The 16,740-nt window shown below is 36.6% G+C and overlaps 1 protein-coding gene across 2 annotated transcripts in view; it reads right to left on the bottom strand.

Annotated features, from left to right (window-relative positions):
- Positions 1-6,471: 6,471 nt before the first annotated feature.
- Positions 6,472-16,740, bottom strand: part of HSF2 (heat shock transcription factor 2) — a 33,455-nt gene continuing 23,186 nt past the window's right edge. The window contains exons 9-13 of one of the 2 annotated variants that reach the window (XM_002817308.6): positions 16,497-16,736; positions 15,762-15,867; positions 11,490-11,543; positions 7,913-8,000; positions 6,472-7,504 (exon numbers count right to left, since the gene is read on the bottom strand). In XM_002817308.6, the coding sequence (XP_002817354.1) occupies positions 7,209-7,504; positions 7,913-8,000; positions 11,490-11,543; positions 15,762-15,867; positions 16,497-16,736 (784 nt within the window). In that variant the 3' untranslated portion in view covers positions 6,472-7,208. The remainder of the gene's footprint in view (positions 7,505-7,912; positions 8,001-11,489; positions 11,544-15,761; positions 15,868-16,496; positions 16,737-16,740) is intronic. The other variant, XM_002817309.6, reaches the window with a different exon arrangement.

Raw genomic sequence — 16,740 nt, 5'->3', positions numbered from 1 at the left:
GCAGGGTAAAGGGTTGGAGTTTAGTGCTTGCAGCTTTTCCAGGCACAGGGTGCAAGCTACTGGAGGATCGACCATTTTGGGGTCTGGAGGATCGACGATTTTGGGGTCTGGAAGACAGTGGCCCCCTTCCCACAGCTCCACTAAGGAGTACCCCAGTGGGGACTCTGTCAGGCCTCCAACCCCACATTTCCCCTCCATACTGGCTTAGTAGAGGTTCTCTGTGAGGGCTCCATCCCTGCAGCAGGTTTCTGCCTGGTTACTCAGGCTTTCTCATACATCCTCGGAAATCTAGGTGGAGGTTGCCAAGCCTTCTTCACCCTTGCACTCTCCACACCTGCAGGCTTAACAACACGTTAGCCACCAAGGCTTATGGCTTGTGCCCTGCACAAATGGCAGCCCAAGCCTTACTTGGGTCCTTTAGAACTTAGCAGTGTCCCAAGGCTGGGCAGCCCCTTCTTATGGCTGCTTTTACATTTTTTCTTTCATTTCAACCTTGGAAAATCTTATGCCTATGTGCCTGAGGTATGGTCTTCTTCTGAAGTATCTCCCAGGGCATTTCCTCAGTTTGAATGTTGGCCATTCTAGTGAGGTTGGGGAAATTTCATGAACAATATCCTGAAATATGTTTTCCACGTTGCTTGCTTGCTTCCCCTTTGGTTTCCTTTAAATAATCCCCTATTTCTTCGAGGTTTTGTTCATTCTTTTTGTTTTAGTTCAGCGAGCCAATCTTTGAGCTCTGAGATTCTTTTCTCAGCTTGGTCTATCCTGCTGGTAATACTCGTGATTGCATTATGAAATTCTTGTAGCATCTTTTTCAGCTCTATCAGATCCGTTTGGTTCTTTCTTATAATGCCCATTTCATCTATCAGCTTCTGTATCATTTTATTGTAATCGTTAGATTTCTTGGATTGGGTTTTGACTTTTCTCCTGAATCTCGATGATTTTTGTTCCTATCCATATTCTGAATTCTACTTCTGTCATTTCAGCCATTTCAGCCTGGTTAAGAACCCTTGCTGGGGCACTAGGGTGGTTGTTTGGAGGAAGTAAGAGACTCTGGCTTTTCAAGTATCTATATAGCAATGCTCCACTCCTCAGTACCAATTTTCTGTGGCAGGCCATCCTTATATTGCAATAAATACCTGAGGCTGGCTAATATATAAAGAGGCTTAATTGGCTTATGGTTCTGTAGGCTGTACAAGAAGCACAGTCCCAGGCATCTGCTCAGCTTCTGGTGAGGCCTCAGAAAGCTTACAATCATGGTGGAAGGGAAAGGAACCTGATGTCTCACATAGTGAGAGTCAGAGTAAGAGAGAGTGAAGGAAGAAGCCATATACTTGTAAACAGCCAAACCTCATGAGCACGCACCATCACGAGGACAGCATCAAGTGGATGGGGCTAAACCATTCATGAGAAATCTGCACCAATGATGCAGTCACCTCCTACCAGGTTCCACCTCCAGCACTGGAGATCACAATTCAACGGAGAGGGTTAGAGGGGTCAACTTCCAAACTATATCATTCTCCCTGCAGTTCTATCAGTTTTTGCCTCATGTATCCTGATCCTCTGTGCTTGGGTGCATACATGTTAAGGATAGTCATGTCTTCTTGGAGAATGGACACCTTTCATCATTATCCCTGATAGTAATTCTTGCTTTATAGTCTGCTATTCTATAATATACCTATTTCTTCATTGTGGTTAGAGTTAGCCTGGCATATTCTTCTCCCTTTAATTTGTATGTCTCTTTACATTTCAAGTGGGTTGCTTGTAACCAACATATAATTGGGTTTTGTTCTTTGATCTGCTTTGACAATTTTTTCTTTTTTAAACTGGCCCAGTTTTTCCATATAATTATCTTTTAATTGGTACATTTACACCCTTGACATTCAAAGTATATATTTGGATAAACATCTACCATAATGTTACTGTTTTCTATTTGTTAACCTTGTTCTTTATTCCTTTTTTTGTCTTCCATTCGTCTTGTGCCTTTGATGGTGTTAATTTGGCATTTTATTATTCTCTCTCTTCTAGTGTAGTTTTCTTGTGGTTGCCCTTGTGTTTGCAGTATACATTTATAAATAATGCAACCCCTCTTTCAAATAATAATATACTGCTTCATGGGCAGTGTACCTTATAGTAACAAAATAATCCTAATTTCTCTTTCCTATCCCATGTATCATTGCTGTCATTCCACTTATATATAAGCACCCCTAAGTATGAAGACTATACAGACACACACACACACACACACACAAATATATGTGTACAAAATAAAATACATTGTTGCCATTATTTTGAATGAACTGTTAACTGTTAGATTAAGAATTGGTACCATATGGAACAGGTTAGTGGAACTTACTACAAAATGCTTTTCTTTGGGGGAAATTTTTAATTACTGAAACTATTTAGGAGCTGTGGGATTACATGTCTATCTTCAATTAGTTTAAGTAAAATACTCATAGTAATTTGTCTATTTTGTCAGTTTTCAAATGAATTGTTCATAATATCCTCACATTTTCAAATTTCAACTGCATTTATAAAATTTTCCTTTTTCCATTCTCTATTTGTGTCTTCTTGCTCAATCTTACCAAAAGACTGTTTTAGTGCTTTTTCAATAAACAAGTTCTGGCTTATTTTACTTGGTTTTTGTCCAGCTCATTTTGTTTTTATTCCTTTCTTAAAAAGGCACTTAAGAATAGATTTCCCCTCTAGATATCACTTAAACTGCATCTCATAAATCTTGGCATGTACTTTTTTTTTTTAAATCATTAACAGCAGTATTTCCAACATTTTTGGTTTGGCCCAAAAGTTTAGCAGTTCTTTTCCAATTTCCAGAAATGTTAAAGAATCTCAAAATGGTTCTTCTGGTTTCTAGCTTATTTTCATTGTGGTTAGTCTGTTTGATACCAACTCTTAGAAGTTTGTTGACTTACTTTATGACCTACTATGCTATATTGATTCTCAAAAAATACTTCATGTGTGCTTGAAATGAAGGTTTAGGCTCTAAGTCTTGAACGTGACATTTTATATACGTTAAGTCATAGTGAATGTCATTTCAGTATTTTTCCAGTCTGCAGACCATTCTTCTCACATCTCAAGCTCTAGATTCCTGAGTATGCCATCTGTAATCAAACACATACTGACACAACCTAAAAGAACGTTTAGCTGTCTGTAATTCAAAGCTTTTATGGTCCTAGTTCTATCTCCCTAAGACAAAAAAAAAAAAGGTGGAAGTGGGATAAAAGCTGGAAACTAGTACTACACTGTCTTCACACTGTGGTACTAGTTTCCCAGATAGTACAGGCAGACTTCCTCTGGTACACACAAGCTAGATTGTTTTTTAAAGAAACCACATCTTTCATTCCTATGTGTGCTCTTCCCTAAAACTGATCTGGCTGAAACGGTGCCTCAGGCCTCAGGACAAGGCATCATCCTTTTTTTTTTTTTTTTTTTTTTTTCTTGAGACAGAGTCTGGCTCTGTCGCCCAGGCTGGAGTGCAGTGGCGCGATCTCAGCTCACTGCAAGCTCCGTCTCCCAGGTTCACGCCATTCTCCTGCCTCAGCCTCCCGAGTAGCTGGGACTACAGGCGCTCGCCACCATGCCCAGCTGATTTTTTGTATTTTTTAGTAGAGACGGGGTTTCACCGTGTTAGCCAGGATGGTCTTGATCTTCTGACCCTGTGATCCACCCACCTCGGCCTCCCAAAGTGCTGGGATTACAGGCGTCAGCCACTGCACCCGGCTGGCATCATCCTTTTTAACAATTATTCTGGCCAGGTGCGGTGGCTCACACTTGTAATCCCCGCACTTTGGGAGGCCGAGGAGGGCAGATCACCTGAGGTCAGGAGTTCGAGACCAGCCTGGCCAACATGGTGAAACCCCGTCTCTACTAAAAATACAAAAAATTAGCCGGGCGTAGTGGTGCACACATGTAATCCCAGCTACTCCAGAGGCTGAGGCAGGAGAATCGCTTGAACCTGGGAGGCAGAGGTTGCAGTGTGCTAAGATTGCGCCATTGTAATCCCCGTCTGGGCAACAGAGCAAAACTCTGTCTCAAACAAAACAAAACAAAAATTATTCTTTTCATACTTGACAAAACAAAGATATACCTCTTATCCATTCTGAATCTTACCAATGCACTTCGGAAAAAAATCTCCAGACAATTGGTAAAGGGACATTTAAAAATATTGGTGAGAAAGAGATGACACTGAGTTAAAAAACTTTTTTTGTGATTTGGCTGGTTTCTAATATCTTGCTTTCAACAAAATTGAAAGATGATCCAACTGAGTCATCAATTGATAGAATTCTGGTACATAATTCTAAAGGCATTAAAAAAATTAACAGTACTATACAAAACTGCTTTTTCATCTACTTGTCATTTTGTACTATAAACAAACATTCTCAGGATTTTAACATCAGTGAAAACAAAAATAGGAATAAAATTGGTACTAACTTTTATTATGAAAACTCAGGAAGACCTGTTTATCCCACTATAAGATACATTTTTGGTAAAACTTTTTGTTTAACAGATCATCAAAATTAGACTATAATTGTAGTAAACATTACAAGCTATAACAGATCAACCCCCAAAAACTCAGGTAGAAAAAAGGTTTGTTTCCTCTCACCTGAAATATAAAATGGTTATCCAGGACTGATAGGTGGCCCTCCTCTAAGCAGTAATTCAAGAAGCCATTTTTTTCCTTCTTGATTGTATATTTGAAAGCTACATACAACTCTGCATCAAGCCAGTGGAGGGGTAAATGGCGTGGGAGGAATGCATGGGGGAAGTTACACCACCAGAACTGGAAGTGCTACACATCACTTCTCCTGTTTTACTGATTAAAACTCAGTTACATGGCTACCCCATCTGCACTGGTGGAAATAATCTAGCCACGTGATAGGAAAAGGAAACGGTTTGGCAATCAGTTAAGTCTCTACCATATATATTTATATGGTTATAATCCACTGTGTAGTTATACAGTATAAAACTGGAAAGAAAGTTTTTAAATGCCTAGAATCTTACAGTTATAGGAAACAATCTCAAATTTAGATGTAAAGAGGTGTCACGAAAGATCATCATTGTCTAACTTTCAAACATAAAAAAGCAGGATAAAATTCTTTGGAGGAAGCCAGGCACGGGGGCTCATGCCTGTAATCCTGGCACTTTGGGAGGCTGAGGCAGGCGGATCACCTGAAGTCAGGAGTTCAAGACCGGCCTGGCCAACATGGTGAAACCCCATCTCTACTAAAAATAAAAAATTAGCCAGGTGGGTTGGCACATGACTGTAGTCCCAGCTACTTAGGAGGCTGAGGCAAGAGAATCGCTTGAATCTGGGAGGCGGAGGTTGCAGTGAGCCGAGATCACGCCACTGCTCTCTAGCCTGGGCGACAAAGTGAAACTGTCTCAAAAAAAAATTGTTTGGAGGAAGTAGAGTGGATGATAGAGATCAAATCACTATGGCATTCAAATTCCTTTAGGTAAATGTTAAAGAAACATATAACAATTATGTTTTAAAACAGCAATATTAACTATATCCTAAATTCCTTCCAACTATTTAAACTTAAGATGAAAAATCTTAAATGTCAACTTTAAAAGTACCAGGGTCATAATCAAGTTTTTCAAAATTATTTTTTAAGTGCTTCTAGAGCTCCAAAATGCCCCCAAGAAGAAGAAACTTGATTGTATTTCACAATGAGAAAGGAATGAAGAAAAGTCTTTTAAGGTTTTCTCCTCTCAGTTTCTAAACTCTTCTTATCACCCTTAGAAACATAACTCTTCAGCTCACGCAGAGCACTGTTGTAGGGTCTTGAATTAATTCACCAAGATCTCACCATCAGAGCCAAGTATTTTAGGATCTAACTAAAACTCTCCTAAGGGAATTTTCCTATTCTTCTGTGCTAGCCCTTACTTTGAATCTTTACATCATAATAAAAGAAATTCTAAGACACTGACAGAATATGGCCAATAGGAAAACCTGCCTTGAAACTCCTCATTAAATAGCCCTATACAATATTAACTGTACTGCTTTCAGCCCTTTGCCCAAAGGTGAAATTCTTCACATGATAAAGTGCCCTGGCCTTGCATTAAGTCTCTATAATTCTCTTGGGCAACTGTTTCAAAGGAAAGAGGTGATTTGACTATTTCTCTTATCTTCTCTCCAGACATCCAGTGATAATATTCTTACCCTATTTGGGACAATGAGAGGCATACTTCTCTCACTTTTTTATTAGAAACATAGAAAGCAACCCAGCATAATTTTTAAACAAAGAACTTTAAAATACATTAAAATTTAGAGATTATATTTCTCCCTTGTTGCAATATACAATATATTTTCGAGATGAGGCACAAATATCTTGGTATGATTCATATTGAGAATAATGAACCACAGACAGTTTAAAGCTACTGCTTCCTACGAGAAGAAAAAATTGTTTCATGTGAGTGTCACCTCTAAAGAAGACACATAACAGACACTAGTACTCAACATTCATTGTATTTATTTTACTAAACAGTATGGTTCAAAAAAAAACAAACCAGAAAACCTTTATTTAAAACTAGTCCAACTAACTGGATGGGGCTGACTCCATCCCATCCCACCCCCGATCTTTCTATATATATGGAGCTGGAACCCTATCAGACAGTGAGCATTCATGTACACTTTGTCTTTCCTGTTGAACATGAATAAACGTCTTTGAACATAAATGAACTTCTCTGAACCAAAAGAAACAAATGAAGTTTTACAAGATACAGGCACTTTATGTTCCCAGTTTTAAAAATAAGCCAAGTGAAAAATATTTAATAAAAATAACTGGAGCAGAGAAAGCTTTAGGAGTTATACCATTAGTTCAAATGACTTACATTCAATGCAAATAGACAGCATCAAACAGGAAAACAAAAATTTAACTGAGGTTAATGGTCGTATTTGTAAAAAAAAAGAAATCCAATTTACCAAAATTGGAGAAAAATGGCCATTTGAATCCAACTTAAAGATACGCCAATAATGTGCATTAAATCTGCGTAACTATGCAGCTGAGTAACATCTGAAAGCTCTGCAAGAGTGTGTGGTTAGTGACAAAAGCAAAAGGTGCTTTTATTCCACAGTATCTGATTAAACAAAACAAAGCAATTTACAAAAAAAGTACCAAATGATACTTTAAAATAAATAGTTCATCATTTTGATGAATATATACATGTAAAGTCCACTTCCTGGGGATTTAGCTATCTAAAAGTGGCATATCACTATCCAGAGGTGCAGGAGCAAGTTCACATAAATAAAACAGTGTAGCTTCACTAGCTTCAGCTTCAGTCAATGGCTCCAGGCGAACAAGCTTACTTTGGGTTGGTTCTGGGTCTAGGCTGCTATCCAGAAGCTCATCAACTTCTATGGGTTTATCTACAGAGGACAAAACTTCTGATGATGCTGTTGTACTCGCCTGTTCAACAGAAGAAGCAGGGTTCCCATCGAGGAATGCAAGAAGTGGAAAGGCAGTATACTGGATAAGCTGCTTATCTATAAAGATCAGAAAAACACTCTTTTATCAACAGCTTATACTGAGTTCAAGCTGAGGGGAAAAAAATGAAAACAGAGATGTACACACAGGCAATTACTACTCTCATATAGCCAAACAAGAAATGACATGATGCACTATGTCAATAAATTTTAAAGTGTGCAAGTCAATAGTTCTTATTCAACAATTAAGAAATGAGGGGTCTTTAGTTTCCTAAATAGGAAAAAAAAAAAAAAACTTAAAGAATTGTTACCTCACCAATTCAACTTTCTCTATATACTAGAACCTCGACACACTATTCACGGAACTAAAGCCAGCATATTCAATTGTTAAGACTACCCTCGGCTTGCACTTGTTTCTACATAGGATTAAAAAAACCTACAGAGACTGAATACTATATTTACACCTACCTGGTTTGGATTTAGATTTTCTTCCCTCTTCTGACCCAACTGGCTGAACTACATTGTTCTTGGTAGTTTCTAATCCTTTATTCTCAGACTAAAAGAAAAAAATATATATATAAGTACTTGTTTCGTATTTTATGTTTCTGAAAAAAATGAAAAATTGATACAATATGTAAATACTGGTATATTATCTGAAATATTTGAGATGGGGAAACATCAGGAAAAATGGGCTACAGAGAGAGATCTGAGTAGAGATAACATGACTGGTTAAGGAACTACTGCTGTCACTGAGAGGATAAAACAAAGAACCTGAATTAAGATGTTCTATATTAAGTATGAAATGAAGGGGGATTTCAACAGCAGAACAGATAGAATTTGTCACAAGTAAAAGATCAGAACGAATCAAAGATGACTGGTTTCAAAATGTTAATTGAGAGATAATTAACTAAGCAATTAAATTCATTTTAAGTAGTTTTGATTTAAAAAATGTATTATACATTTCACTCATAAACAGAATATTCAGCATAAGTGAACATATTTAGAGTAGCTCAGGATGACATAATGACATCCTTAAAACTATTTATCACTATTTAGAAGCCTCAAAGTTGAGGTGGTGTTTCTTCTTGTCCTTTTTGTAGCTCTGTCAGTTCTTTTCTGTCATTTAAATTGCTTCTTTGAACCACTTTCTTCTCTCCTCACATCTGACTGTGGTAGGGAAATTACATCTTTACCGTTGTTAATTTCTTCAGTGCTCCTTTCAATGATGTTCAAACTCCGAGGTGCAGAGGTTCTTAATTTTTCCTTTAAGTCCCAGACATCTCCAAGTCCCAGATCTACATGCTGGCTAAACAGTCTGGTGTAACCAACTGTAAACTAATTCCAGTAATTCCCCTGATATTTAACATAAAATGAAGCTGTGTAAGTTTTAGGATTTAAGAGAAAATAAGGGCTCCAAGATATAATAAAAACTACGAAACCTTTCCAAAAGTGTACATAAAAATATTTCATCACTTAGCATTCACTTAGCATAAATATATAAACATTAATGAAATAATATCATCTTTATTTTTAGGCTTCCTAAAATAGGTATTTTCCAAAGATGTCACTGTTATTCTAAAACATGAGAACCCGATAACAAATGGATTTCAAATAGACACAATAAAAAATGATAAAGGGGATATCACCACTGATCCCACAGAAATACAAACTACCATCAGAGAATACTATAAACACCTCTACACGAATAAACTAGAAAATCTAGAAGAAATGGATAAATTCCTCAACACATACACCTTCCCAAGACTAAACTAGGAAGAAGTCAAGTCTCTGAATAGACCAATAACAAGTTCTGAAATTGAGGCAGTAATTAATAGCCTACCAACCAAAAAAAGCCAGGACCAGACGGATTCACAGCTGAATTCTACCAGAGGTACAAAGAGGAGCGGTACCATTCCTTCTGAAACTATTCCAAACAACAGAAAAAGAGGGACTCCTCCCTAACTCATTTTATGAGGCCAGCGTCATCCTGATACCAAAACCTGGCAGAGACACAACAAAAAAAGAAAATTTCAGGCCAATATCCCTGACAAACATCAATGCGAAAATCCTCAATAAAATACTGGCAAACTGAATCCAGCAGCACATCATAAAGCTTATCCATCACCATCAAGTCGGCTTCATCCCTGGGATGCAAGGCTGGTTCAACATACACATATCAATAAACGTAATCCATCACATAAACAGAACCAATGACAAAAACCACATGATTATCTCAACAGATGCAGAAAAGCCTTTAATAAAATTCAACACTCTTTCATGCTAAAAACACCCAATAAACTAGGTATTGATGGAACATATCTCACAATAGTAAGAGCTATTTATGACAAACCCATAGCCAGTATCATACTGAATGAGATTTCATTTCCCATGCAAATTCTTATTCATTCATAGTGGCCAATTAAGATTGCTGTACTGAGGAGTATAAGGCATCTGATTTATTAGGACAGTGTTGTAATCTATGTTATGTAATACCCGTCATGAGCAAGGGAAGGACAGCTGATGTGCCAATTATTTGAAAACATTAAAATCTAGATTCAGAACTATAATGAAAAGTCACTCTCAAATGTAATTTTTCTACAGCATTGTAGAGCAAAATGCAATTTGTTGCTTAACTGCTTATAGTTTTTGAAAACTATAATCAAGGTCTTGGTTTCAGGAATAAGAAAATGATCCACAAATAAAGAATGACTCAATGTCCAGTCGCAAATAAACAACAAAGCACATTCACTAAATGAACAAATGATATGGGTCCATTCAACTTAAACGGTCCATGAGAATAACATTCAGTAATATATTTACTGAATCACAGAGCACGTTACACAAAATCTTGTAATATAAATCCAGGTAAACTTATGGTCCACATGCCAAATTCAGCATGCTGCCTGTCTGTAAATGAAGTTTTTTTGCAACACAACCACACATTCTTTTACATATTGTCTGTATCTGCTTTCATACTACAATTGCAGAACTGCATAGTTATGACAGAGAACATATGGCCTGAAAAATCAGAAGTATTTATAGCTGCCCCTTTATGGAGAAAGTATGCCAACCTCCAATATAAATTATCTGAATACTGAATGTATAATCAACTTCCTAGTTCACAAATTCATAAATTTTTTAAGCTCTAAGTTATCCACAATGTAACTTTGAAAATATAGAAAAGTCCGGTCAGGCTTACACATGACAATAATCATATAAATTACACCCCTCACCCTAATCACTTATATTTATTTGAGATGTGCTCATTTTTGGACTATAAAGAAAAAGAATCAAAATAAAATTCTGGCTTCACTAATCTGGAATCTGGACTTGATTTACCTTTAACAAGGCTTACTAAACAATTTGGTACAAATAAAAGATAAAGGGAGTGTATACCTATTCATGACAATAAGTTATATAAAATACAATGATACATAAACACTTGCTCTAATAACTTCAAATTGTCCTTACTACTCATTAAAAACAAGTTTCACAGAATCTCTTGTCAACACTTGCTAAGCCCAAGTGCAGTTCCTATATGTCAAAAAAAAAAAAAAAAAATCCTTATTACTGAAAAGTCAAAAATCCATACGTTTCAACTTCCCTTTTCTGCAATAAATAAGAATTCCTGAATTTTTACTGTATGCTAATGATAGAACTCACAAAAAATATGGGTACTATCACTTTTTAATAAAAAAGTTGAGAATAGAAAAAATAAGAATGTAAAATGCTGCCCATAAAACATGAAGAAATCATATTTTAGTTATTTGTTTCAATATACCAAGTTTAGTCAGGTGATCTCCCAGCACCAAAAGAAGTTAATTTCATACTGGTAGTTAATCCCACAAGTGCCAAAAGTGGGTAATAGTTCACCACATAACCAAAAGCTAATTTTTCAACTAGAATTTTATTATCTTGATCACACATACTGGGTAAGAATATAAAATGCTTTTTGTGGCTGGGAGTGACATTGCTCTCTACTTATTAGGACGTTTTTGTAGATTTTTATATCTATGGGTCCTGAGCAACATGAATTAAAACTTACTTTTGTATTATTGATGTAATCTGTGGGATTCATCTGCACAGAACTAGTGAAAAGCTGAAAGACCAAACAAGAAAGATGATAAGTTTAAAAAATAATTAAAAATAATTGTGTGTTCAAAATTTTTATACAGCCATGTTGGGTGAAGAGATGTAGCCCCTGCACTAGGAAGCTTCTATACAGTTAAACAAGTTTGAAAGAGAAAAGCAGAAAGAAAAACAAACAAAAGCAGAACAAGCTAGCCCATGCATTAGATAAAATTTCATGTTGTAAGAATTTCTCTAAAAAACACTGGGGTAAATCACTTGAGACAAATAGTGGTTTTCACCTCCTCCCTTCTTCATTATTTATCATTCAATTTCATTTCCTTCATTTTTTTTTCTCTAAATGTCTTTGGCCTTAAGTGGTGTGCAGGGTTGAGACCTCTGCCCTGACACTGAGCCTTCACTGAATACCCGGTTAGGTAAAAAATTCACAGAATCTGCTCTATGACAGTGGCTCCTAAACTATGCCTCAAGTGAAGCCCTCTGACAGATGGCATATCTACTTGTTGGTTCTTTTCACCACACCTCGCAAGGAAAGTTGTAAGTGCTAAGATCACTGCTTACTACACTCCTCAGTCCAGACAGTTCACAGATGTAGCTGTAAGTCATAAGCTTTAAAGTCATTCATTCCATAGAAATTTACTGAGTATCTTTAACAAATAACTGACATCATAAAGACATCATTCCTGCTCTCTAGGAGCTTACAATCTAAAGGACAAGGTAAGACCAACATCAAATAGCAACACATGTTCAGATATAATCCAGTGTTTTAACAGAAGATGGTGGCGCTCAAAAGCACTAAGGAGTTAAGAGAATGGGAAGGGAGGAAAGCGCACACAGAAACATACACAATGAAACAAAAGGGCTGATAAAACTATGTGATATATATCAGTACCTGGAGAATATTAGAACTTGGAAAGGAGAAGATGAGGGGAAGAACACATGGGTATAACACTAGCGGCATCAACAAAGAAGGTAGGATATGTTCCAGAAATGGAAATAACACAGAGGTTCTAAGTTGAATAAGTTATATACATAGGTTTGAAAAGTAGAGGCCACATCCTGTCAGCAATAAGAGCCTTGGGAATGGCCTGAATGATGAAATGCACTCACTGAGTTAGCCTTTTATGAGAATGAACACACCAAATGGTTCACAGGATAGAATGAGGTGCAAAAAAGCCACAGGCAGATTCTTCCTCCATTCTCTCTAGACACTGATTCCTCTCTTTAAAGTTCTACATTCATGGTAGTCCTACAAAATTCCCTGGCTTTGCCTTTTCATTTCCTTCTCCTTTCTTACCAACTACTAACCTCAGAAAAGGAAGAAAGCTCAGATCCTTGAGAGTAGATAGTGATTCATGATAATCAATCTCTGCCAGTTTAGCTTACCACTGCCTAAGAAGCCTAACCCAAATTTTGTCCCTACAGAGAGTGACATCTGAGGAGGACCAGCACTGTAAGCTCCTTTATTCTCCTCTTTGCCCAACAACCCCTACCCACTAACTCAGGGATCGCCTACATGTATTCCCAGGAGACAAATGGTAGAAAAAGTAGATCATACATAAGCTGACACAGCTGGTTGAATTCTAAGGCCAGGCCTCTCCTGCTGTGACCCCACTCTGGGTTACCAGTACTGGTACCGAACTCTTCAGAGAGAAGCTGTAAACTTTTCAGCACACTTATTCACATTCTTACCATTTTTGTCATCTCAGAGAACAAAGCATCATAGGTAGACTTTTTATTTATGACAATACAGCATAATTCAAGGATAAAATAATGAGGGTCTTGGATGAGAAAAGCAATAGTGAAAACAGAATATAGGGATGGCTTGTGAATGCTATTTTAAAAAACAGGACTTAATGAATGATGAGAGAAAGAGAATTCAAGGTGATTCTGTGATAACTATCCTCCTAAGTAAATAGAAGTCTAATACCACTACAGAAAATCAGAAAGCTGTAAAATGTAACTAATACAGAGAATAAAGAAGTTTGTTGTTAAATCAAGTAATCTGAGGTAAGAGCTAACTGATGATCTCAAAGTCACGGAATTAGAATTCAAGTCCAGTTTACTTTAGAAAAATGTTAAGAGCTGGATATACACATTTGAAAGCAATCTTACAAGCCAAAATCTCTTCACAGAGGAAGAATGGAAAAAGGAGAGATAGAAAAAGTAAAAGAGGCTGAAAGATTGGGTGCATTAGGGGATGCCCTTAAGTAGAAGATAGTAGAAAAAAGAAAAGCTCTTAGATAAAACAGAGAAGATTAGGGAGACAGGGAGAGAACAAAAAAGTACAGCACCTCTAAAATCAACAATAAAAGTTCTATTGTACAGAATGCCCAATAATGTTAATAATAGTGTTAATTATTTCTAATTCTTGCCAACAGCCCTTCATGTTAGACATTAGCAACATTTAACAGATGGAGAAACTAGGCGAGAGAGAATAACTTTTCCAAGGTTAGTAACATAGCTAGTAAGTAACATGAGCCAATAACAGAACCCAAATTTGTCCGATTCAAAACAAACTTTCCACTAGCCCAATGGACTAATATAGCAAAAAGAAAAGAAAAATCACACACAGCGTACTTACAACGGAAAAAACCAAGACAACACAGGCAGTACAGAGTTAGAGTTAATAAGCAACACAATACAAAGCTTCAGATAAAATAGAGTAAAAAAGAGGTAAATACAGCCGCTTGTTTCTAAAGTTTTGTAGTAAAGGAGTTAGAGAAGCAGAATGGTAAATGAACAAAGCAAGATGTAAAAATGGTTGTTTTTTTAAGATGGAGCAGATCTCCAACTACTGAAGGCAGACGGGAAAGATCAAGGATAGAGGAGACAAATACAGAGGCAAAGGACAGGGGTACAAATTGGTTTAAGGAATTACTTATAAGAAGAAAGGATACAAGATTGGAAACAGATTCATTACTTATAAGAGAATGAGAGTATAGTTAATTATCCTCTGTGAATAAGAAGGGGTTGTTGACTGGATAAGGTCTTTAGGACAAATAAATGTGACAAATGTTTTAAAGTTGAAATAAAATGACCTAGCGGAAGACTGTAAGGATTTGAACATGGCCAGAATTACAGAATTTTATTTCGTTCTTAGTGATCTAAAGGAAAAATATTTTGAAAGGTCTCTGGATCTAAAGAGGGGAGAAAGGCTGATAGGATCAAAAAACACTGTCAGGTTACCGCTAAGTTGAAGTAGGTCATCAACATGGATGCAAAATTCAAATTAACACGTATTCATAAGACAGAAACACAGGTCAAAATGGAAAAGAAATCTTCAAAGAAAGTAAAATCCACTCTGTGAGGTGCTAATGATTTAGTAAGAATAAGTCCTTGGGCCATTGACAAGGACTGGTGAGAAGCAGAGGAGTAATGCAGTAAATTAATGAACCTGAAATAAGATTGAAGAGCAGAAAGAACTAATTCTTGTTTAGCCTGAGAGGGTTTTAAAAGGGTAAGAGAAGCTGCAACGTAAGGCAAGAAACACAGAAAAAAGACAACAAAATTTTCCAGGATAAAGAGAGAAAACTGTTCACAACAGAAAATGGAAATAGGAGACAGAACAAGATTCATCTGAGCGCGACCAGACCATGTAGGAAGCTTTAGATAAAGAAGGGAGGAATAGCAGGAACAAGAGAGAACGAGTTAAGAAAGGTGGTTAGCGGCAGAAACGGTAGATAAGAATTCTCAGTCCAGTCAATATTGAAGTCAACTTCATAGGGATAGTGGTGGGGACTGGAGCAGGGGAACCTTGTGACTCAAAATATAAAAATGTAAAAAATAAGGCAAATATATTAAAATATATTTGAGTAAAAAATGTTAATCCCCAAAGTATTAAAAGGTGTCTCCATGCTATTTCCTGGCTATGTACCTCTATTACTAATTTCCACAAATTTCTATTTACTGACAATTCATTCCAGAGCAAAACAAAAAACAGCAACAAGTCCAGACAAGACATGAACTTAACAGTACTGCTGAAAAGATCTGATATGTTCTCACAGGGAGATTAGTTTAATTGCTACTCCAAGGCAGGTGGTAATCACACTCCTTCAATGTCCCAAACCTATTTTTTCATTCTTTCTGATAAACAAAATCATTAATTTAAAAAAAGAAAATGCAAAAACAACCTGTAGAATACAAAACCAAATGACGTACTGTTTTTTAAATAATATACATAAACACACAAACTACCAGTATAGCAAAGATTACCCAAAGTACCTACATCAACCAGGAGATCTGGGTCTATGCTAAATTGTCTTCCTGAAAGCATGGCCTGGAAGTCCTCTAAACTGCAATCAATACTGTCAAGATAATCCAACAGCTCAACCCTAAGGAAAAAAAAAATTTTTTAATCAAATATTAGATATCCTTGTTTTTATGTTTAAAAATCACCATTACAACTTGGCTAGGCAAGATATTTCTAGCAGCTGCTGCATCCTTACCGGTTCTTAATCTTAAGAGATCTTATTCTAGAGTAGGAATTCCTGAAAATCTGGTTAACTGAAAATTCATAGCCTTTACAGAAAACTTTAAGTATTTACAGAAAAACACACCCTGCAGGAACAGTCTGATTTACCTTTTTCCTCTATACTATATAAAATGTTTAATCTCATTACTGATTATTAATAATTATTAAGTTTTCTTTGTTATAAGTACCTTACTAGAAATTACATTATTCTGTAGTTTGGATACACAAATATATATAATCACAAACATTGTATGTACACTCAAAGGAAGTATATCATCAAAGGAATCTGAGAAACTACCAGGAAAATACCAAGACTACTCTTGGGATGATTAAATCCCATTCATTACAGAACTCAACACTGACCAAAACAGAGAAAGGTGGACTATGTGGGTTCATCATCTGAAAGGAAGATTACTCAAAGAGAAATAGAACATGTGAGGTGAACAAAGAAAGCAAATAATTTTAGACAACATCTAGATGAGCACTCACTTTCCCAAAAGATTGATGTTATCATTCAAAATGGAATCCATCATGGTCACTGGATCTTCTGAGGTCAGACTGGATGAGCCATTTAGCTGGACAGCACTAGACATGAGAGGGCTGCTGCCATCACTGCCTGAACTTAGGGATTCTCTGGCTGGTTCACTCTGCTCTCCACTCTGAATGACAGGTGCATACTCATCTTCATTGTCATCTTCAACGATGACAATATCAGGGTACTGGCTACAGCTAA

Source organism: Pongo abelii, chromosome 5 (genome assembly GCF_028885655.2).
Source record: "Pongo abelii isolate AG06213 chromosome 5, NHGRI_mPonAbe1-v2.0_pri, whole genome shotgun sequence".
Taxonomy (NCBI): Eukaryota; Metazoa; Chordata; class Mammalia; order Primates; family Hominidae; genus Pongo; species Pongo abelii.
Note: the sequence above shows the minus strand (reverse complement) of the source record. Positions and strands in the feature narration are given on the sequence as shown.